This window comes from Chelonoidis abingdonii, chromosome 1, assembly GCF_003597395.2.
Source record: "Chelonoidis abingdonii isolate Lonesome George chromosome 1, CheloAbing_2.0, whole genome shotgun sequence".
In the NCBI taxonomy this organism is placed as follows: Eukaryota; Metazoa; Chordata; order Testudines; family Testudinidae; genus Chelonoidis; species Chelonoidis abingdonii.
Window position 1 is genome coordinate 359338110 of NC_133769.1, and position 23796 is coordinate 359361905.

At 46.3% G+C, this 23796-nt stretch overlaps 1 protein-coding gene across 1 annotated transcript in view; it reads left to right on the forward strand.

Annotated features, from left to right (window-relative positions):
- Positions 1-23796, forward strand: part of PAK1 (p21 (RAC1) activated kinase 1) — a 120657-nt gene that overhangs the window by 69505 nt on the left and 27356 nt on the right. Inside the window, exons 6-10 of the mRNA XM_075061800.1 lie at positions 10856-10972; positions 11661-11838; positions 16209-16272; positions 17234-17282; positions 20453-20565. Of these exons, the coding sequence (XP_074917901.1) occupies positions 10856-10972; positions 11661-11838; positions 16209-16272; positions 17234-17282; positions 20453-20565 (521 nt within the window). The remainder of the gene's footprint in view (positions 1-10855; positions 10973-11660; positions 11839-16208; positions 16273-17233; positions 17283-20452; positions 20566-23796) is intronic.

Consider the following 23796-nt stretch of genomic DNA (forward strand, 5'->3'; position numbering starts at 1 on the left):
TACTCTAACCATTACAGCACATGTTCAGCACCTCCTTTTACTGAGGAGATACAATTTAAAAGTTTTGCTGTTTGTTGGACATTGGGTGTGTGTGTGTGTGTGTGTGCAGTATTTTTGTAAGTAAGCCAGCACAAAAGGATTAAACAAAATCATTTACAAAAATATAACCACTCCATCATCATCTTGTATTTCCTCACTACAATACATTTATCTGGAGTGAGTTTGCTGTCGCTTCATCCAGAGGCAGTGCATCCCTATCCAACTATGTTTGGGTCTGCCTTATAAAGGAAAAATAAAACCGGTATTACAAGCTTTTGTAGCTGTTTCCTCTTGTTGTAAAAATGCATCTGTCGTTAGTAACTTAAACTGTTTAACTGTGCTAACAGCTAATCAGGAAGCAGGAAGCTGTCATCTTGCCAGGCTTTTGATCTGGGGCCTGATTCTGTGAGGTGCTCAGCAGCCTTATCTTACTGATTTTTTAGTCAGAACCTCCTCAGGTGTAACGTTCAATGCCTTGTAGAATTAGGCCCTCAAATTTTGATAAAGCAAGTGCCTCATTGTATTTGAATGCATGAGGGAGGCTGGAGACTTAAGGTCAGTTAAACTTACTGACTTTTACAAATGTAACTTTGGCTTAATATTGTCACATTATTGTCTCTGTGCCAGCTCTAAGGAACTAGTGGAAAACCAAACAATCAAAACTAAAAACGAACCCAATGCATGAAGACAAGTATAACTGTTGTGGTGGGTCAGGGGAAATGTGCACTTTGATGGTCACTATTTTGTAAAGTAATACTATGATTTTTAAATCTAATCTGTTTCAAAATAACAAATAAAAGTAGTTTTAGGTTCTATTCTTCTCCCTGAATAGCTCTTGCTAATTTTTGTGATTTTACAATCACAAACTAAAAAAAATAAATATTTGTTCCATTCCTGTCTCACATGAACAGGAGAATGACAATACAGGGAAACTGTGAAATTGACTGCACACAAAGTGTGCTCAGATACACAAAAGAAGCTGGAAAAATAGAGAACTTTTGTTTTTACCAGTCTTTATTATAGTCAGTTTAGGGAGTCACTTCTATCAACAGTAGGTTTTAAAAAAATTCAAGCAGAAGTGATTTTGGTTTCTGTTTGTTGACTGTGTCCCTTATGTAGGAAGGGAATGTGAAGTGTATTATTTTTCAGTTATGAATATATAGAAATAAGGACTATATATCAGATTTGAAAAGGCTTTATAGATCCATATAGCTACTGTATCCTGTATGTATTACTGATGTAGGGCCTATCAATATTGAGGCTGATCCACAACACTAAATCTGATTTCAGCCTTATCCTTTAACTTTGGGAAAGTGTGTGGATCTGGATCCAAACTTCATGGCTTGGGCCCAACCCTGATCATAATGTGGAAAGGGGTGGCATACTGATCTTTCAGAGCATCAGTGCAGGGACAGTGTCTGACTGTTGCTGAAGAATATAGTGTCACTCTAAGGATATAGAGGTGCCAAGGCCGCAGTGATCTCAGCCATCCATTTAGATGAGAACAAACCAGTCTCGTTTCTCAGCAGGTGAGACAATAACAAACACAGTGCAAAGGAAGTTAATCTGCTCCCAGAGCTGTGTTATTTATTACTCTGGTTATTAAAATCAGTGTGGTACTTCTGCCAACGCTTGTTTTGTTGGCACAGCAACGTGCTTTAGCTGTGCTAACAATCTGCCCATTATCTATTCCCGTCACGTAGGGTTGTCCCAGAGAGAGAATCTGCTGGAAAAGCAGGGTTTTTTTTATTTTTTTTTTTGGTGGTGGTGGTGGGGGTTACTAATCGCAGGTGTTGTCGCCATTTTTAATAACATCTTTGGGAAAGAAGTAGTGAGCCTTTCTGTTTACTTGCCACACTTAGGGAAAAACTCACACAGTCCCTAGACTTGAAGCGTGCCTTCCCTACAAAACAAATCTGAGGACTGAAAACTACCTTCACCTGTAGCTGGGTGACATGATGACTCAGGAGAATGGTAAATGAAGAAGGAGCCCTTTATTCTCTAAGAGCCCTATTCAGATCTGTCCCAGATCGTCACCATCTGATGATTGTTGGTAGACTTGGTTCAATTCCAAGTGGGACAGGTGTCCAAGTCACAGAAAGTACCATCAGTGCTCCATTGTTGGCAGTCTTCTTGGAGAATCCAGAGATTAAGTTGTCTGGAGACTGAACCACTTTCTGTCCCCTCAAGATCAGACTGGTTGAAGGCATGTGACACGTGGTGGGGCAAAGGACTCTGCTCTGTGGAATGTCTCTTCTGAACACTCACCACTCAGTCACCTACTACCCCTGCTGCTTCTGGAAAAAATGCGGGAGGGGAATCAACCATGTAAACTCTCCTCCTATTCGGCCATCCTCACTAATGGCAAGTGCCTGCTAACTCTGCTCATACCCCTACTGTTGTTAAAATCCTCCTACATCCCCTACTACCCCTGCTGCTTCTGGAAAAAATGCGGGAGGGGAATCAACCATGTAAACTCTCCTCCTATTCGGCCATCCTCACTAATGACAAGTGCCTGCTAACTCTGCTCATACCCCTACTGTTGTTAAAATCCTCCTACATCCCCTAATGGCAGATATCTCTGGCTTGCCTAGCTGTCAAACCTTCCCCTCCACTAGCCCAGACAGATACGCTAGTTATGGATGTCTGCCATGCTTTACTTTGCATAGGACTTCCAAGAACCTGAGGGAGAGCCTGGACATATTTAAAAAATGGCAGACACTCACAACTGACCCTTCTAAGCCACACATGTGTGTGAGAAGCTTACACTGCTGCTGCCACCATCTCTGCCAGAGGACCCATTCTGACAATTAAATAGAGAACTTCTGTCTCCAGAGCTGTCAGGCAGGTACTTTTCCTGATGCCAACCATCTGCTGGAGAGAGAAACTGCTTGCTCTACAGAATGCTCTTCCGCACATGGAGTTAGCTGGATTTTCCTGGATGGGGCACTTTTCAGATCCAGCAGTTTGAGTATTTTTGTTTAATAATTTTTTTTACGTTGTTTGTCACGTAAAATAAGTAAGGCCACTGCTTATAACACAGGACAAAAATGCTAATAATCATGGAGGTGGATGTCTTCTGGCATGGTGGGGAGCCTGTATATTTCATAATGGGGTTTTGGATATGCATGTCACCACTAGTTGCTTTGATGTGGGAACATTTTAAGCATAAATCGTGCTACTTTCAGGGACATAAATATTAAGCACATATAGACCAGATTAAAAACAAGTCAGATATCCACACTGCAGGAGCTGGATAAAATATGGGATCTGGACATACTGCTGGTGAGTCCAGTCCTAAAATCGGAAGCCTCTTACCTAAAATTGCAATGTACTTTGTACTAGATCAGGTTTAGATGACCTGAACCAAAACATGGGAGCCAAACACCCCTGAAATATGCAGTTTGGATCTACATCCAAAATGTTTCCTGGACACATCTCTAGATCAAACTGACGTCTATCCTGTGAAATTCAGTTTTGATCATTACAGATGTGCAATGATAGACAGTCCCTGCCTGGAGCACCTAGAGCCTAGTCAGATGAAAGAATATTATTATTGTGATGCTCTGAGAAACTTGGAATTGCAAGCTATCACTTTGAGTGGTGTGGAGTGTTTCCTGCTTCTGCTCGTAAATTAGGGGGGTCTGTAGGGAAGCATACAATCAGTCATCAGTCTGCAGAGAAGAGTTCTAGAACAAGGTGGGGTGAGTTATGCCTTGCTGTCTTATGAAGCAGCCTGCTTTCCCTCTCTCAGATTTTGGTTACTGTGTTATCATTCTGGATTCTAAGAATAAAAGTAGTTATGTTGCAACGTTCCAGAAAGAGTATTTTATGTTTTTTGTCTGACTTCTGTTTGTATGCTATAAGCATAAGTTATTTGTATTTTATAGAGGGGAAACTGAGGCACAAAGCTCTTTAACGTGGAAACTAGCTTTTCTTCTTCGAGTGCTTGCTCATATCCATTCCAGTTAGGTGTGTGCGCGCCGCGTGCACGTTCGTCGGAAGATTTTTACCCTAGCAACACTCGGTGGGTCGGCAGGGCGCCCCCTGGAGTGGCGCCGCTATGGTGCCGGATATATACCCCTGTCGACCCAGCCGCCCTTCAGTTCCTTCTTACCGCCCGTGTCGGTCGTTGAACAGTGGAGCGCAGCTTAGCTGACCTCCGCTTCCCTAGCTACTCGTAGTTCTTGTGTGTAATACAGTTATAATCCTTATACGTTTTTTTAATAGTTAGTTTAATGATACTTAGCGGGGTTCGGGGAGTAGCCCTTCCCTGCAACGTGCCTGAGCCCATGCCCGGCTCACCGGTTTTTAGTCGTGTGCCTGCGGCCTCCGGCCGTTCCTGACAGGAAATCCACAACGACTCCTGTTTACGGTGCTCGGGGGATCGCAGATAAGTGCCCCATTTGCACGGCGTTTAAGCCGACAACATAAACAGGGAGCGGCACTTTCATTTCCCCTCCACCTTCTGCACAAGCGCGGGCTACTCGGCGGACAGAAGCGCCTCGTCCTCGGCACCGGACCCCGCTGGCACCGGCCGTTGCCGGCACCTGGAAGTCAAGTTGACTCGGCCACCACTCCATCTTTCTGAGGTTGAGGAAGCCCACGACTCTGACCCTACTAGTGCCGACAGCTCCCGCACGCGCCGTGGTTGAGCTCCCTGCTCCTGCTGCTTCCGTGCCAACAGCACCGCAGCCAGAGAGCTCATGCACAGTTGGATCGCCCGGGCACTGACACCTGCAGAGACACTGAGGATGCGGCACCCTTGATTCCGGTCCGCGGGGCCGTCGAATCCAGTGCTGCATGGCGCTCCCCGGCACGCGCCGTGGTTGAGCTTCCTGCTCCTGCTGCTTCCGTTTGCCACTGCACCGCAGCCCAGTGAGCTCGTCTAAGTCGGATCGCCCGGCACCGACTCCTGCGCGGCACCCGCCACCGTCGACACGTGGTTGGAGCGTCGTCATCCGGTGCATCCCCACAAGGGCCGTCGAATCCGGTGCCTGGCCGCTCCCCGCATGCGCTGTGGTTGAGCTTCCTGCTCCTGCTGCTTCCGTGCGCCATCTGCAACCGCAGCCAGTGAGCTCGTCTAAGTCGGATCGCCCGGCACCGACTCCTGCCGCGGCACCGCCTACGTCGACACCGTCGATCCCGGTCCCACAAGGGCCGTCGAATCCGGTGCCTGGCCGCTCCCCGGCATGCGCTGTGGTTGAGCTTCCTGCTCCTGCTGCTCCATGCCAACGGCACCAGCAGCCAGAGAGCTCATCTACCTCGGATCGCCCGGCACCGACTCCTCTGCGCGGCACCGACAACATCGGCACCGTTGATCCCGTCCCACAATCGGCTGACTGCTCCCCGGCAACGCGCCAATGGTTGATCGGACAGCCAAGATAAAGGAGCAATGCCTGACTGCTCCCCGGCACGCGCCATGGTTGAGCTTCCTGCTCCTGCTGCTCCGGCCAACGCACCGCAGCCAGAGGGCTCATCTCACTTGGATCGCCCGGCACCAATACCTACAGAGGCACCGGCGACGCTGGCACCGTTGATCCCGGTCCCAAAGGGCCGTCGAATCCAGTGCCTGACTGCTCCCCGGCGCGCGCCGTGGTCAAGCTCCCTGCCCCTACTGCTCCGTTGCAACCTGCACCACGGACAGGGAGCTTGTCTAAGCCGGATCGCCCGGCACCGACCTGCGGACACACTGCGCGGTCAGCCCTGTCGATACCTATCCCATTCACTGACCCGATAATCTCGGCACCGTTCTGGCTCCCATCACCGCTACAGGCGCTATGACTGCTGTACTGCTCCCGTCCTCGAGGTCTCGGTCGACCTCCCGGCACCGCTGTAGTAGGAGGTCCAGATCTCGTTTCCAGTACCGGTACGCCTTCCGGTACCGGTCCCAGGTGCCAAGTTGGGAAAGGTCTGGTAGAGTCAGAGACTCTGACCATGATTTTTCAGCACCTCCAATGGCCTTCCGGTCATGCACCTGTCTTCCCACGTGGACATCTCTTATATGCTCAAGACCGCGATTCTGGTGTGCCCACAACACCCTAAAAGGCCATCAGGACCTCCCATGGAGGGTCGCGCTCAATGTGGAACTCCAGGTGCGGAGTCCCGGAGGAACGGAACCCGTAGTGGCTGTTCTGTTGGCGGTTGCCCCACTAGAGGGGCCTACCAGTTTATTCGGACCATCCAGGCTTATTGCCAATACTCTCTGGAGGGTTCGACTGCTTGCTTGTCCGTCCTCTGCCCTGCTCACTGGTCATCCAGTTGGTTAAGAACAGTGAATGGATGGCCAGCAGGCGCCAGCCCCGAAATTGTAGGGGCTACGCGAGTGACCCTATTCACTCGCAAGGTGTACTCTGCAAGGCCTTATAGCCCTGCGTGACAATCCATGAGCCCTGCTTAGTCCCTATATCCGTACCACCGGGATGGCGATGGATAAATTTATGGAGCTTCTCCATCAAGACTCCCGCCAAGAGCTCACTGCCCCCTTGAGGAAAGGAAAACGGCGGCCAGAGCTTCCCTCCACGCCTTGTTACCATAAGGAGCATCTCATGACATCAGGTTTGAAACCTCTTTGAGGTGAAATCAACCCCAGACAGGAAAGCCTGAAGGACAACAGGGTCCTCATGCGATCTCTCTCGGCGTGCATACGCCAACATCCTACTGCAGGCCCTTCCGTCCCCAGCCACACCGCCACACTCTCTATGCCTCGCCAACAGATAGGGCTTTGGCAGACGGCGCGGCGGGCTGACGTGGTCGCAGACGACCGTCAGGACCCCGAGAGGGCCAAAATCGAGGTCCCTCGCGATCGCTATGGGGACCAAAGATAATCGTTCGAAGGTGCACCAAGGGTGGCGTACCGGTTACGGGCCTGATCCCACTCCTACTTCTCTTGGCGTGGTCCCAGTTAACTTCAGTCCGCTGTCTTCTACACATGGTGGAGCATGGGGGCCACCTCGACTTTGTTCCAACCCTGTCCCTCTTCAGAGGCTCCTCTCAGGCGCAATTCCTCTTACAAGAGGTGCAGACGCCGATGGATGGAGGGGGCAAAGGGGTTACTTCCTTATTCCCTAACCCCAACCCGTACGACGGTCTCAGACCTGTCCTAGACCCACAAGAATTCAACCAGCTTATGATAAGGTTGAAGTTCCGCATGGTATCCCTGGGAACCATTATCCTGTCCTTGGATCCTGAAGTCTGGTATGCGCCCTTGATATGAAGGACGCGTACTTTCACAATGCCATCTTCCCCTCTGCACGTAGGGAGATACCTCCACTTTCTAGCCAACCATCGGTACTTCCGGTTTACGGTATTGCTGTTTTGGCTTTTCAGCAGCCCCACAGGCATTTCCCAAGTGTGTGCGCCTCCCATCTCCACTGGATGGCGCGTATGCGTTTCCGTATCTGGTCGATTGGCTCATCTGGGGGACTCCAAGACACAAGTCGTTCAGCATGTGGCATCGTCAGGGACCTATTCACATGTCTAGGCCTGATGCTCACTATGGGGACATCCTCTCTGGTTCCCACGCATGGGGTAGACTTCAAGGAGCTATCCTGGACTCCGAGCGAGCCGGATCCTGCTCACACAGCCGCGGTTTCAGGCTAATGGCACTGATCATCTCGAAGTCTGCAAAACCCACCCGGACAGGGGCCCTATGGTCACGATAGTCACTCATTCCTCGAGCACCTTAGACTCCCTCTACCGGTGGCTAACCCCCTCCCTGATTGGGCAGGGATGCCGCTCCATCCGCATGACGACAGTCCCGCCTGGCGTGCCAGGGATTCCAGCAGCAGCTGCGAGGCCGTGACGACGACTCAGTGTTACGGCCAGCACAACGGCCATGTGCTCCATGAAGAACCTGGGTGGAACATGGCCCTCCTCCCTTTGTCAGAAGGCCATCCATCTCTGGCACTTTTTGCATAGCCCACTCGATAATTCTGGTAGCATCCTTTCTCCCAGGCATTCGAACGCCTTGACGCTTCAACTCGGCAGCCTTTCCTGTCTCTTGAGTGGTCGCCCTGCCCAGTGTGCTGCATTTTGTTGCTGGAAGTGGAGTTTTTCCCCACATATGGACCGGTTCGCTTACCGCATGAACAGGAAATGTCGCGGTTCTGCTCCTACCAAGGTCTCTCCCCGGGACCGATCTCGGACGCTGTTCTCAGGCCATAGAAGGGCCAACACGCTCCCCGGCTCATTGGTCCTACCCAAACTTCGCAGGGGCAGGATGCGCGTCATCATGGTCACTCCAGCGTGGTCCAGACAGCACTGATATGCCACGTTGCTCGGCCTGTCCATAGCCAACCCAATTACCCTGCCACTCCACCCACGCCTCATACCTCAGGACCACAGCAGACTTGCACCCGGACCTGCAGTCTCTTCACCTCACGGTGTGGCTGCTGCGTGACTAGCAGGGTAGCAGGAAGCCTTCCACCTGGTCAACGTACTTGCCTGGTGGAAGCGTTTCTTCTACAGGTGTGAAACGCTTAATCTTACTCCTGCTGAGGTCTCGATTCCCTCTATTTGGACTACCTCTGGCCTACAGCAGCAGGGCCTAGCGGTGTCATCGCTGAAGGTACACTTGGCAGCCATCTTTACCTTCCTCCTAGGCTGCGGTGATCGTTCTGTGTTCTCATCTCTATGTTTCGAGGTTCCTCAAGGGCTTGGAGCGCTTACACCCTTAGTACACCGCCCAGCCCCAACCTGGGACCTCAACATGGTTTTTGAAACCAGACTTATGTCTTCCCCCATTCGAGCCGTTAGCATCCTGCTCGTTGCCATACCTGTCTTGGAGACAGCTTTCCTCATCGCCATTACATCAGCCAGACGAGTCGTCTCGAGCTCAGGGCTCTTACGGTGTTCCACCATGCACTATTTTCCCAAAGACGAGGTGCAGTTACGTCCTCACACGGCTTTCCTCCCTAGGTGGTGTCTGCCTTTCCTGCTTTCCACACTCAATGCGATGGGGACAACAGTTGCACTCTCTGGACGTCTGTACAGCTCGCAGTTATGTTGAATGGACAAAACCATTTCCTAACACGCCCAACTCTTCGGGTCGCGGTAGCAGACCGGAGGAAAGGACTACCCGTTTTCCTCTCAGAGGATCTCATCTTGGTGATAACGTGCACCCGCACTTGTTATGATTTGGCTCACTTCCCAAGCCACATCACTATGCCTTCTACCAGGGCTCCGACTTGGTCTGCTGCCTGCTGACTCGTGTCCCTACCCACGAGCAATCTCTCGCGCGGCTCCGTGGTCCTTGGTCCATACCTTTGCTTCGCATTATGCTCTGGTTTAACAGTCAAGGGATGCTGCAGCCTCTGGCTCGGCGCTTTTGCATTTGCAGTATCTCACTCCGACCCCACCGCCTACATAAGGCTTGGGAATCACCTAACTGGAATGGATATGAGCAATCACTCGAAGAAGAAAGACGGTTACTCACCTTTGTAACTGTTGTTCTTCGAGATGTGTTTGCTCATATCCATTCCACACCCGCCCTCCTTCCCCACTGTCGGAGTTGCGGCAAGAAGGAACTGAAGGGCGGCTGGGTCGACAGGGGGTATATATCCGGCACCATAGCGGCGCCACTCCAGGGGCGCCCTGCCGACCCACCGAGTGTTGCAGGGTAAAAAATCTCCGACGAACGTGCACGCGGCGCGCACACACCTAACTGGAATGGATATGAGCAACACATCTCGAAGAACAACAGTTACAAAGGTGAGTAACCGTCTTTTCCTGCTTCTAAAGATCAGTCTCTTTTCATATAGCCATATGCAATTGCAGTCACTTTTATCTGGCTTTGTGGTTTCATGTAATGAAAAAAATCGTGTAGCAAAGTATAGTTTTGACTTAGCCCCATTCTGCAATCTGACCATGTGTAAAGCTTCATCACCTTCAATGACACTTCATAACCCTGTTGATCTGAGCAGCTAGTCAAAGTTTGAGGCCCTGAGGCTGTTCCAGTTGGGAGTAGAATTCAGTGATGGAGTCTGGTTTGTTACAACATTGTTTATTTACATGGAATGTAGAAAATCCTGTTCCCCTGAGAATGAATCAAACAGGGGACAATGTTCTGGCTCTCAGCACCCAAACTGCTCTTTCCAATCAGTACCCCAAATCTTTGTAGATTATTTTCAGGATTAAGTTGCCAGCTGCTTACTCAGTGTCTCTCCCATGCTTCTTTCTTACACACCTTTGGTTAAACCATACCCAATGGCACTCTCCACCCATATGATGCTAATTTCTGGGCAGGCGTCTCTTTTAAGTGAGGGCTTGTGGTAAACTTATTTGAAATGGAATGTGTTGGTTAAGCTTGTAACAGGTTCCCTGCAGGGACATTTCAGGATTGAAGTCTTAGCTAGTAATTTATGATGCAATACTATTTCCATAAGCAACCAGAAATATCTGATATTGAGGTGTTGCTGCATAATGCATCTCAAATTACCCCCTCATTCCCACACCTGCAGCGTGCATCACTATCCAACAGGGAATGTTTGAGCAAGCCTTTAAGAGTCCAAGAAACCTGGTCCATGGATTTTTTAGGATCTGATGCTGCAGACATCCATGTGCTCATGTGAATAGTTCCATAAATTCCCTAGTGGGTTTAAGTGTTTGTACGTGTAGGACATCAAATTGTCACTTTATAGCATAATCCAAGAGATCTAACCATCGTTTCTTGTCAAACCCGTTTGATGATAATTCCTGTTGTGATTTGAAGGACTTAAATGTTAGAAGCGTGATTCTATTTCTGTGAGGAGTGATTTAAAAAAAATAAAATTCTGGGATTCCAAAGGGTATCTTTTGTCTTTTAACCAAAATGCAGAATGTGAAGGCTGTATCTGAGACTCCTGCAGTACCGCCAGTTTCAGAAGATGAAGATGACGAGGATGATGCTGCTCCACCCCCCGTGATAGCTCCACGACCTGAACACACAAAATCAGTGAGCAAGCTAGAAATCTTTGTTCCCTTCCTACAGATTTCACCACTTTGGGCTACGCTGCAACTTTAGTCTGGCCAGGGTAAGGGGTGGTGCACAGCTGCACTGCCCCAGGAACATACTTGAGAACAAACTGTGACCCAGAGTCACAAACCATGTCTACACTTTGAGCTGGGGGTGTGATTCCTAGTTCGAGGAGAAATACTCACGCTAGCTCTGATTGAGTAGTATGCTAAAAATAACAATATGGCCGGGGTGGCAGGAGATGGGGAGCTAGCCTCCCCAAATACGTGTCTATGATCTCAGATGGGTAGATACTTGGAGTGCCTACCCGTCTCGCTGCATGTCACTGCAGCCAAACTGCTATTTTTAGCATGCTAGGTGATCAGAGCTAGCATGAGTATATCTCCTTGAGCTATCAGAGAGGAAGCACACTCCCCACTCAAAATGGAGGCATACCCATAATTCCTCCTTGCTCTGGGGGAGGAGTAAATTACTTCATCCCTTTTCATAGAGCAGCTTAATGGAGCAGCATCCAGCCATGGAGCTCTTAATGTAGTAATGCTCCTTACTGTAGTAATGTTTCTTTCATTGCTTGGCACATGCTACTGCTAAGGACATATGTCTAATACATAGAGATCTTTTATTTTTAATCTTCATTTCATAAAACATATTTCTCCCCAACACAAAGGTATACACTCGTTCTGTGATAGAGCCCCTTCCACCACCTCCTACCAGAGATGTGGCCACCTCGCCTGTCTCTTCACCCTCTGAAAACAGCACAACATCCCCTGACACAATGACCAGGAATACAGAGAAACAGAAGAAAAAGCCGAAGATGTCAGATGAAGAAATCTTGGAAAAATTAAGTATGTCATCTTTTAAAATCTGTATTCTGATTTATTTGGTGTCTTAGAGGCAAATTCCCTTCCCAAATCCTTACTAAGCAGAGATCCTGTGACAGTTACATTCTGAGATCTCTCACTTCAGACTTCACTTTATGACTCAATGTTTGTGTTATTCAGTGACCAATTCAAGTGCAAATTTAAGCACCAAGAGCCTTATTTTCAGGCATGCTGAGCACGATGATTGCAAGTGAAGCCAGTGGGAGCTGCAGATGCTCAACCTCTGTGGCAATTAGGCCCTGAATATATACATATATATAGATATTTTTTTCAGCGTGAAAGCTGAAGCCAACCTAGATATTGCTTTTTCTCAACTCTAGTATAATTATAATTAACTTTGTTAGGCTGAAGGTGAGCAAAGCTTATTACTATGACTACAACCCCTCCCCCCCAAAAAAACAACCCTTAAATAAAATCAGCAAAAGGATATAGCTAGAAAACTTCCTCATTGCTCTCTTCCCATAGATACCATGGTCTAAAGGCAACCTATGGCACCTACGGCGAAGGTGGCATGCGAGCAGATTTTCGGTGGCACTCACACTGCTCAGGTCCTGGCCACCGGTCTGGGGGGCTCTGCATTTTAATTTAATTTTAAATGAAGCTTCTTAAACATTTTAAAAACTTTATTTACTTTACATACAACAATAGTTTAGTTCTATGTTATAGACTTATAGAAAGAGACTTTCTAAAAATGTTAAAATATATTACTGGCACGCAAAATCTTAAATTAGAGTGAATAAATGAAGACTCAGCACAGCACTTCTGAAAGGTTGCCGACCTCTGGTCTAAAGTGATTGGTGCCCAACATGAGGCAGGCACCTTTTTGAAGGCAACTGATGGTCAGAGGGTCGGTTGCTCACTCACAACTTTCTATAGATCAGGCCGTGGTTAGGGGTCTCAAACATTGAGATGCCCCAGATCACTGGTTGCTTTGGAAAATATAGGCCCAGGTTTCCATCGTGTCTCCAAATGGTTTCAACATTTGCTTTCTATTTGTAACATTTTAAAAGCATTCTGGTACTGTGGGTGCCTTTATCATTAGCAATACAGTACAGCTGAGACCAGCAGCAACACTCAGAAAATCTCCCTCCATCTTCCCAACAAAACCAAATAAAAGGGACTTTCCTCACTAAAATTCCCACTCCCTTAAACACAAGCTTTTACCAGGCCCTGCTCCTTTCAAACGCCTGGGTAAAATTGCAATGGGGAAGGTCCCCAACCTCTGACTTTTAAGTAGTAAGTTCGCACAAGCAAATTTTAAACATGAGAGAGTACAATATAACTTGCAGATCAACTGTAATACAAATATGAATCATAATGAAACCCAGGACCAGCTCCTCAGCTGGTATAAATTAGGGTAGCACCTCTGAAGTCAATTAGGAAAAACTTTCTAACTATAAGGGTAGTTAAGCTCTGGAATAGGATTCCAAGGGAGGTTGTGGAATCCCCGTCATTGGAGGTTTTTAAGATCAGGTTGAGTAAACACCTGTCAGGGCTGGTCGAGATTGACTTGGTCCTGTTTCAGCGCAATGGGCTGGATTAGATGACCTCTCGAGGTCCCTTCCAGCCCTACATTTCTGTGATTACTGTTATTTTGTATTACCATGGTCCCCAGTCATGGACCTGGATCCCAGCGTGCTCGGTGCTGCACAAATATAGGGCCAAAAGACAGTCCTTGGCACCAAAGAGCAAAGGAGTGATTATTGTGTAACAAAAAGGCTACTAAATAGAATCACTTGAGTAATTTAAGGTAATGTGAGTGCAACACTTGCAAAGTCACTACAGCTGTGTTGTATAAATGTGTCAGCCTTGCTGGATCTGCTTTAAAGGGCCATGTGTTCTGCATTGTGTTAATTCTTTCACACTGATGCCTTTAGCAACACCCTCTGGCAGCTACAAGATTGTTTTTTTGCTGGAAGCTTTGCCATCTATTGTCTCCCCAGTGTAATTCTATTGAGGGAGCAGAGTTGAACTTGCACATACTGGGGTTCAGGTTGGCTCATAGATGGGTCTTCTGACAACCACTTACAGCTCTTGCAAACATAATTAAGAACATAAGAATGGCCATACTGAGTCAGACCAAAGGTCCATCTAGCTCAGTATCCTGTCTTCTGACAGTGGCAAATGCCAGGTGCTTCGAGGGAGTGAACAGAACAGGTAGTCATCAACTGATCTATCCCATCACCCTTTCCCAGCTTCTGGTAAAGTTTAACAGCTTTTCTTGCAACTACGAATATAGAAAGACTTTAAGAACTTTTAGCACATATGCAGCACTTTGAAAACCTTACTAATCTTGCCAACCTCCTGTGAGGCAGGGAAGTATTACCCCATTTTACAGATGAGGATACTAACTCAGAGTTTAATAATATCACAACTCCTCCTAAATCCTGTCATTACCCCTCTCCAGCAGTTATCAAATTTACAGTCTGAACCCAAGGCCTATGCCTTACACTGGAAGAGAGGTTTCTTGAGCCCTTGCCCAGCAGTTCATCCTCAAGGAGCAAGAGTCATTTCTATAATTGTGGTGTCAATTCTCGGTTTGTGTAGTTGGGCTGCCCCTTTGTTCCTCTCTGTTACTTCTGTCTGCCCCAGATCCTGTGATTTGGCCATGCCCAAGTGATGCCTGAAAATAGCCTGTTTTTACATCACTTGCCACTGGGGTTTCCAGGCCTCATTATACTAAATGCAAAGTGGTCTGCAGAGTGGTCTACAAGGGCCACTATGCGTCTAATTGGTGTTTCTTGCTCAGCTCTGGGCACTTGTGAAAATCCCATGTGATACAGCATGGCCAGAGGGCAGCATAAGAGTGTTAGCAGGGGGCCTTATTCCCTGCCAAGGGAGGAAGGTTTGCTTTAGATTAACTAGAGCACCTGTGGCCAATTAGAGCACCTGACTCCAGTTAGAGCACCTGACTCCAGTCATGGGATATAAACCCCTGCTTCAGTCAGACAGGGGGTGGTAGTTGAAGGAGAAAGGTTGGATTGGAGTAGAGTGCAGATTGCAGAAGAGAAGAGTTTGTCCAGAGAGAAATAGAAGGTTTGGAGGAGTGCTGCGGTGGATTGGGAAGCCCAACAGAAACCCTAGGTAAGGGGCACCAGGCTTGTATAGAAGAGAGGCGAGAAGCCCTTCACAAGCTGACGGGTATGAGAGGGAAGTAACCCAGGGGAAGAAACCGCTAGTCAAGTGGTTCACCACAACCCCAGGGCCCCTGGGTTGGGACCTGGAGTAGAGGGCGGGCCCAGGTCCCTCCCTCTCCACTCCCCTTCTCCAAGGACACTAGGGGAGTGATTAAGAACTGGTTCAGAGGCAAGCAATATCGCCCTGAACCTACCCCAGAGAAGAGAAAGCGCGAGACCCAGAGAACAATACCAGCAATTTGCCACACCCACCATGTACTGACTGCTCAGGTAACTTGCAAACACTAACTCTGAAAAACCCTTATGTTCCCAATTTCCATATTAAACCCTAGAATGGCACCTCTTTGGCGCTTTCCATCTGCCTGTGCTTTTGGAAAAGTTGGCTTTAATTTTCCCCTCTGATTCCCAACCTACCCAGGGGGATGATGATACTTCCTTATACCTCAAGGGTGTTGTGAAGATCAAAGCTCTTTGCAGAGAGTAACTGGAAGGACAAGTAACATTGAAATCGAAACTGATTTCACTGATTTTTGACAAAGGTCCTCTAGAAACCAGGAAGGTTTCTCTCAGAACCTTGCTTGGTTTCCTGCCAGGTTGCCAGCCAGGCAGACTGCCTTAGAACCAGGCATCCCCAGGGCTTCCAGTGTCTGTAGCTTTGAGGCAGCCCACCAGGCAATCTGCCCTCAGCTGGGACCCCCTGGCTTGCAAGGTGTGGCTCTGGGGCAGCCCCTGAAGCAGTCTGCCCCATGGTGAGGGTTCTGTCCCCTTCCATGGAGAACTTCAACATTTGGGGGCTTTGTTCCAAATTGGAATGAAACCAGATCTCCAGCTCTCAGAATCCTCTGTGAAATGGAATACTTTCCTCGGCCCAGCTCTACTAAATATAAATCCATATCCTCTACTCTCTGCCCTGTCCCTGCAAGGGAGCTGAGCAGCCATGCTGCTGGGAAAAGAATGAGCATCCACTGCATGTTAACTGTGGTGACAATGACGCTTATGGCCTTCCAGCAAACTGGTTCTCTTTTAAGCCCTGATCTTGCAGAGAACTCCATGTGAGCAGCTCCTGCATCTGCCAAGTGCAGCCACAGGCATTTACCCACGCAGAGGTCATTTTGAGGTTGGGGCCTTGATGCACAATGGATTGCTCTTGCATTGGTGTATAATGAGAATTTTAAACCCCCCTCCTTTTTTTTAAAGGAAGTATCGTGAGCGTGGGTGACCCCAAAAAGAAATACACACGGTTTGAGAAGATCGGACAAGGGTTAGTATATGCTGCTCCCCCCACCCCGTATACACACAGCAGAAAACCCAAGCTGGGTTTGTTTGCTGGAAACAGTATCATAACATTTTCCTTCCTTCCCCCTCCCCGCATACTCTTTAGTCATAGTGACTGTGAGGTTTTGTGTGATTGTTTAATATTAAAATATATGTCATTAGATGACCGTGTTGCTAAATATATGTGTGTGCAGGGAAAGAACCGCTTATTTCCAGTGCACAAAACCTCTTCAAATTACAGATTTGCTTTAAGAATTAACCCTTTCTGCTCAGCGTTGGTTTTGTGTCCCCTGGCAGTGGGGTGTAGGAGAAGGAGTATCAGATGTATTACCTCTTTCTTTACTGACAGTTGACTCCATTTTTTAAGATGGCTGTTAATCTATTGTACAAATGTTTTCTCCCAGTAGTGAGTATACAGATGGTTAACTTTTTTTCCATTTAAAACTATGCAGGCTTCTCTCTCTCTCTCTGGGCCATTAAAGACAATGGAAGATTTGCTATTGAATCCAGTGGGTGCAGGATCAAGCTATCTGTCGCTCATTACAAATGCCATGTCTGTCTTGCCTCGCTGATTCAGTCTACCCTTTAATCTCTGCCTTGTTGGGGAGCTTTAGTGCTGTCGTGTCAGTTTAGATGGGATCAACTCATGTTCCAAATTAGTGATTTTTCCAGAACAAGGTTCAGTCGAAGACCCTAACCATGTCAAGAGATTGTTGTGTTATAGCCAGTTCCTCAATATATTCTCTGTCACTCTTTTTAGCCATTGGGCTTTGCTCATAAATATTTCAGATTGCTGTTTACTCTTGGAAATGTTGTGTAGAAACAGAGTTGAAATGAAATGTTCATTTAAGATAAAAATTTAATGGATTGGAAAATTCTTCTTTTATTTAAAGCTGTCACTCTTGCTGGTTAGCACTAACAATGTGTTTTCTCCCTGCTTTGGTTAGCGCTTCAGGCACAGTTTATACTGCAATGGATGTAGCTACAGGACAAGAGGTGAGTGCTGCCAAATTGTTTCTTCACTGAGCTTTGGAACAGCCCCTACAGGTTCTAACTGACACTACAAAACATAGATCTTCTTTCAAAGATTCATGACATTTAGCTTTAAATTAAAAACAAGCGTTCTCGTTAAATGAGAGGCCTGGGCTAGTGGTCTGAGCATAGGACTGGAAAAAAACAGGAGCTCCTAAATTCTACACCATGCATAACTTCACATTTGGAAGGATTTATTTATTTATTGGAGCCATGAGGGTGTGTGGGGGTGTGTGTGTGTGTAAAAACATACTCATTATATGTGATATTAACATACATACTGTGCATTTACCTATATCCTTCATTTTCCCTGCGCTCTTCCAGAGAGGGGCCCATCTACTCTATCCTCATTTAAGTCCCCCTTAAGGACCCCACTCTTCATCCGCTGCCTACAGTGAATCTAACTGACCTGCACAGAAAACCTTTGTTTCCCTTTCCCAATCCAATCTCTGTCTACCTGCTTGTCTGCCCTAAGGCTGCTAGATCACTGGGGCAGGTACCATCTCATTTTGAACATCTAGAAAGCACCCAGCACATCATGGACAGTGCCATAAACTAATGAGAGGGATAGCTCAGTGGTTTTTGAGCATTGGCCTGACAAACCCAGGGTTGTGAGTTCAATCCTTGAGGGGGCCATTTAGGGGTCTGGGCCAAAAATCTGGGGATTGGTCCTGCTTTGAGCAGGGGGTTGGACTAGATGGCCTCCTGAGGTCCCTTCCAACCCTGATATTCTATTCTATGAGACAATGGGCTCACAGCACCTCAGAAAATAAGGTCTTATATATTACATGTCTATAAGACAAATAAGAATTTTGGAATGATGGAATAATGTTCATTCTAATAATACTAGTATTGAGATAAACAGGAAAGTTTGTAGTATTATTGGTCCTTGAAATATGGGTCCATTTTCCAATTATACAAAGCCAACAATTAAATACCAGTAGTCTTACAACTATCTGCTTTTTGCTGACACTGTATTAGGGACTGAAAAGGGGTGAGATGACAAAGCACTAATAAAAGTTTGATTCACATTTTTGAAAAGAGGAACCATGTTGGCTGTTGCTTGTTTCTTACAATTCCTTTGGAAAAGTAGTCTGGAAGTTTGTGCCTGTATGTTGCCTCTTAGCATCCCTTAGCTGAGTTCCATACTGATACTCAAACCCATTGTACACAACTGTGTAACCCATGGACTTGAGTGACTTCCAGTAACTCCTGGTTCTCAACATGGTGAGAACATGATCAGACCATAGACTTTACATTCCTGAAATCCTTAACCATTGTATTTTGTTAACCCGTTCCTTGTTACGCTAAGTTCAAGGCATTTTTGGACACCGGTATCAATCTTTCCTATTATTGTGAAGTTCATTGACATTGAATGGCAGCACGTTTAAAGGTAATAAAAGGAAATATTTTATTATACAATGCATGTAACCTGTGCAACTGCTTGTCACAATATATAACAGGCTAAGAACTTAGTAGGATTATAAAAAGACTCTACATCTATATGGATAACGAAGTTACTATTGTACGAATTAAAAATAAAAGATGAAGCCAGAATTTTGGAAGGGATGGATGCTTCAGTGCATAAGCCATGCTCTGACTAATGAATTAGAAAGTAACTTTCACAGGGGAGTATGGGGGCAGGCTATCCCATAACTATGTACTGGTTTGCTCTGAAGCTTCTGATACTGGTTACTGTGAGACAAAATAGTGGGGTTAGTTAGTTGGCCGGATGTTCTGGTCCAGTCTGTCAATTCCTGTGCTCCTAGTTTCTCACCAGTTCTTCTTTAGATCCAGGATGGCTTCTCCTCTGGCTGTGTTCTATATTCTATGTGTCATAAAACTGTCTTGTTTGTAAAAGGAATCTCTTTTACTGTTAGGCTGTTTGTTATCTAACAGATATATGGGTGGTTAAAATCCCCCTGATCTAGGGATTTCTTGTCTTCCAGCTCTGTGGGGTCTGGAGCAGATACCCTCTGTTTTTCATTCCTCCTGTCCTAAGGGAACAAATGTCACCACTTCATGTTTTACTGTCAAACTGCAGTTTGACAGCTTTGTAAATGCTGTTGCCAAGCAGCACGTTCTCTCTAGTCTCACCTGTGTCAGGGTTTCCTGTAGAATCTATAACCATAATATCTAAGTGCTGATTGTACCTATCTATACTGGCATTTTCCTTGCTGGGTCCCATCCATTAGAAGTGCTGCCTTTTCTGCAAATAGCTCTTTGCCATAAAGGCGAAACTACATTCCCTTCACTTTGTCTTTGCCTAAATATTGTAAAAAACCCAACAGTATGTTAACACAATCAAACTGATTCTGCCAGCTAATTCATACTGAGCAGTCCCATTGTTTTAACAGTTAAATGACTATACTATGAGTAAGAGTGCCTGATTTGGCCTTTTATATACTGGTATTGTGACTATTTGGATATAATGGCGAAGAGCACATTGCATGAGACTGCGGTCTACTTTGTTAATACACACACACAGAGATTTATGTATGTACAGTGATGCACTGCAGAAAGATACAGACCAAGAGACTATAATAAGAGTCCACCCCACCCCCAAAGTTTTGGCTAGAGGTGGATCTGAACCAGACTCTCAGGTCTAACCACCACCAAACTTTGGATCTGAACACTGCTGCTCACCATTGTAGCTCTAGTTATAACAGAGTGAAATTAGTACCTTGGAAAACTGCACTTAAGCTGAATGAATTTGTCCCACAAATTTCTTGGAGCCTGATTTGCATTTGAAAGAAGATGCTGATCTGAAATAAAGAGAGCTGGATTCCTTAAAGAATGAGCTTTTTAGAGAAATCAATCCATGTTGTAGTAAGGAGCTATTTGTTATTTTGCCAAGAGCACTGCAAAGAGCAAGGTTGTCCAGCTATGATGCAGGCTTCCAATAGGAAAATACTTGCCTCTCGATATTTTTTTGCTTGCGATGCTGAATGCTTCTGGAAGTTGACTGGATGAAAGTACTTGCACTGTTGCAAAACACTGAGTACTCTGAGATAATAAAGTGGTGGTGAACTTTATTTGCAAATTGGACTTAAGCAGCAGAGACTAGCAACTGGCAGATTTCTAGGGATGTTAATATATTAATGCTTTCCATATTTTTTCTCTCCCACTCTTAGGTTGCAATCAAACAGATGAATTTGCAACAGCAGCCCAAGAAAGAACTTATAATTAATGAAATCCTTGTAATGAGGGAAAACAAAAACCCCAACATTGTCAACTACTTGGACAGGTATGTTCTGATTTAAAAGATAGGCTGTGTATAGCCACTGCCCTTCACCTTCCTCAGTGATCCTGTTTGAATCCAACCCAGGGTGATAGTAACACTATCTAGTAACTATGTGCCAGGAGTTTGGTGCTCTCTGTCCAGTTCTGCATCAAACAGCCTTCATTGGCACTCGATTCACTGTAAAAATGCTGGCATGGAAGGCTTTAGTGCTGTGCAGTCAGGATTCCAAGTTGTATCCCTCTCCTTTGCTGCATTTTAGACACCAGAGGAGAAATGGAAACAGCTCATCGACACCTCCTCCCCGTCACGAGCCGGGCCACCCCTCCACCCCCCGCCGCCAGCCAGTAGTGCACCATGTGGCCACACTGCTCCCGAAAGGGGCCAACGCGCCTCTGTGGCCCCTGGGAGGGGGCATGTGGCTCTGCGTGCTACTCTTCTTTGCAGGCACCACCCCTGCAGCTCCAATTGGCCACAGCTCCTCATTCCCAGCCAATGGGAGCTGCAAGGGTGGCGCTTGCAGGCAAGAGCAGTGCATAGAGACCCCTCCCCCCCATGGGTCATGCTGGCCACTTCTGGGAGTGGCTTGGGGCCGCTCAGGCTGGAGTTCGCGATCGACGGAAGAGTGTCCAGGATCAACCTGGTGATTGTGATCAGCGGGTTGGTGGCCACTGCTGTAGACAGTCTGAAACACATCTGTGAGAGCCATGAACTGCACCTTTCAGCCCAACAGGTTGTTCACCTAATGATCACGGTAGAAACGTCAACATTGTCAATTGTTTTATTGTTGACCATTTTAGAAGAAACATTCAGTTAAAAGGCTTTTACTCTAATCCCAAATTGCCTTCCCAATTGCCAAAAACCTCACTTGTCTCCTTCCCAGCTGCCAGAACCTGTAACCTCCCCCAATAACTATTAGGATGCAATTATGAGCTGTCAGAACAAAAACGTGTGTCATATCCAAAACTGGGGGGGGGACTGCATACAGTGACTTGAATTTAGTATCAGACTAAATAATCTGGAGCACTGTGTATTGATTGTATTAGCCATTTTCATACGTCATTAAAGTTCTCCATATTCAACTTCAATGGAGCTGCCACAGAATTAAGGTCCAGGTTGCTGTGGAGGATCTCTGGACCACGCACTTAAATCTTGACTTTCTCCAGCCCTTCAAAAGCACTGTAGGTAAATAGCCATGAGGTTTGTCTGTGGGTCTTTCAGATTAGACTGTGTAACAGAATACGCATCTGCTCTGCAAAGATATTAAAGTCCCCAAGACCTTTTCTTAAGGGATCTGCCTGACTTTACCCAAAAACGCCGCTCCTCACACTTTTGCATCTGTGAGCTGCAGTTCAGTGGTGCTGTATATACTGCAGACTTGTATAGCATTTTAGTACCTTTAGGGATGACAGGTGCAGCTATATAAATGTAAATTGTTATGAATAAAACCAAGGGTGTGTTGAGATGGAGAAGTGACATTGCAAATGCACTCCGTTATTTTACCTTCAGCTTTTTCCCAGTGTGTATTTGAGACAGACACCAGTCTGTTATTGATCAGTCTAGCTGTTTTTGGGCCTACAGTAGAACCTCAACATTACAAACACCTTGGGAATGGAGGTTGTTCATAACTGAAATGTTCACGACTCTGAACAAAATGTTATGGTGGTTCTTTCAAAAGTTTACAATTGAACATTGACTTAATTCAGCTTTGAAACATTACAATGCAGATGAAAAATGCTGCTTTTAACCATCTTAATTTAAATGAAATAAGCACATAAATAGTTTCCTTACCTTGTCAAATCTTTTTTTAAACTTTCCCTTTATTTTTTTAGTAGTTTAACACTGTATTGTACTGTATTGGCTTTTTTTTCGTTTCTGCTACTGCCTGATTGCATACTTCCAGTTCCAAATGAGATGTGTAACTCTGGTGTTCATAACTCTGAGATTCTGCTGTATCTGTTTCTCTCAGCACATAGCATACAATAATCCTCTAAATCACACATGAGGTACATTCAAATAAGTCCTGAGAATCCTTCCCAACCACTGGCACAATCACTAGAACCTTCAGTCATACCACCAACCATACTCCGTTTGTGTAGTTCTCCCCATGATTCCAGGAAAACTTGGGAGAGGACTGAGCCTTGTAGCACATCATGTTGGGATTCTGAATCCAGGTGAACTGAGGCAGGAGACGGTGATCCAGACCCCTCCACCCTGCCACCAGTCCTCTCACAATTAAAACACAATTAATTCAAGCACTGCAGAGGACTGAACTGTCCCACAGTTGAATGGAGAGCATTTATAAATATTTGGCCATCAGTGACTTGTAATGTGACTTCTGGGGGTTAGTTCTTGACTGTTCTTTTTTTTGGTTTGTTTTCAAATGTCTCTTCCCACCTGTGTAGAGTGTTGCAAAGAACACAAGATTAAATGCTGTGAATTTAACTTGGTTGATGGAGAGCAGTGTAACAACTTCCTTTGACAATAAGGTTGCTTAAAGGAGGCATTTATTATCTAATTAGAGAAGCTGTGCTACACTACATGTACTGCGCTTGCCTTCTCCATTAAGAAAATCTGGGCTATTGGTAAAAGCAGCAGAGAATCCTGTGGCACCTTATAGACTAACAGATGTTTTGGACTGTGAATGGCTTGCCAACTACAGAACCAGTTCCTCTTCCCTTGGTTTTCACACCTCAGCTGCTAGGACAGGGCCTCATCCTCCCTGATTGAACTAACCTCGTTATCTCTAGCTTGCTTGCTAGCATATATATACCTGCCCCTGGAAATTTCCACTACATTCATCTGACGAAGTGGGTATCACACGAAAGCTCATCCCAAAACGTCTGTTAGTCATAAGGTGCCACAGGATTCTCTGCTGCTTTTACAGATTCAGACTAACACGGCTACCCCTTGATACTGGGCTATTGGTAATTACATGCCCTGTCGTCTTGTTTAAATGCCTCCAGTACATGAGCTGCAGCTTTGTCATTGCCCTTCTTTCAAAAGACATCTTGAATGAACTGAGCATTCTATCTGCTTTAGCAGTGGGCAAAGCAGCTCCAAATAGTTTCGGAATAGTTACAAGAGGGGGAAGCTATGTGCAGATTAGGTCTACTGTGGTACTTCAGTTTTGAACCAGTGTGAGCCTGGGGTTCTGTTGGTAGTAAAAAGGGTGTAATGTAGTTGTGAATCAGGCTTGCCCTGGCTCTCTATTCCCTGTCCTTTCTCGACACTGAT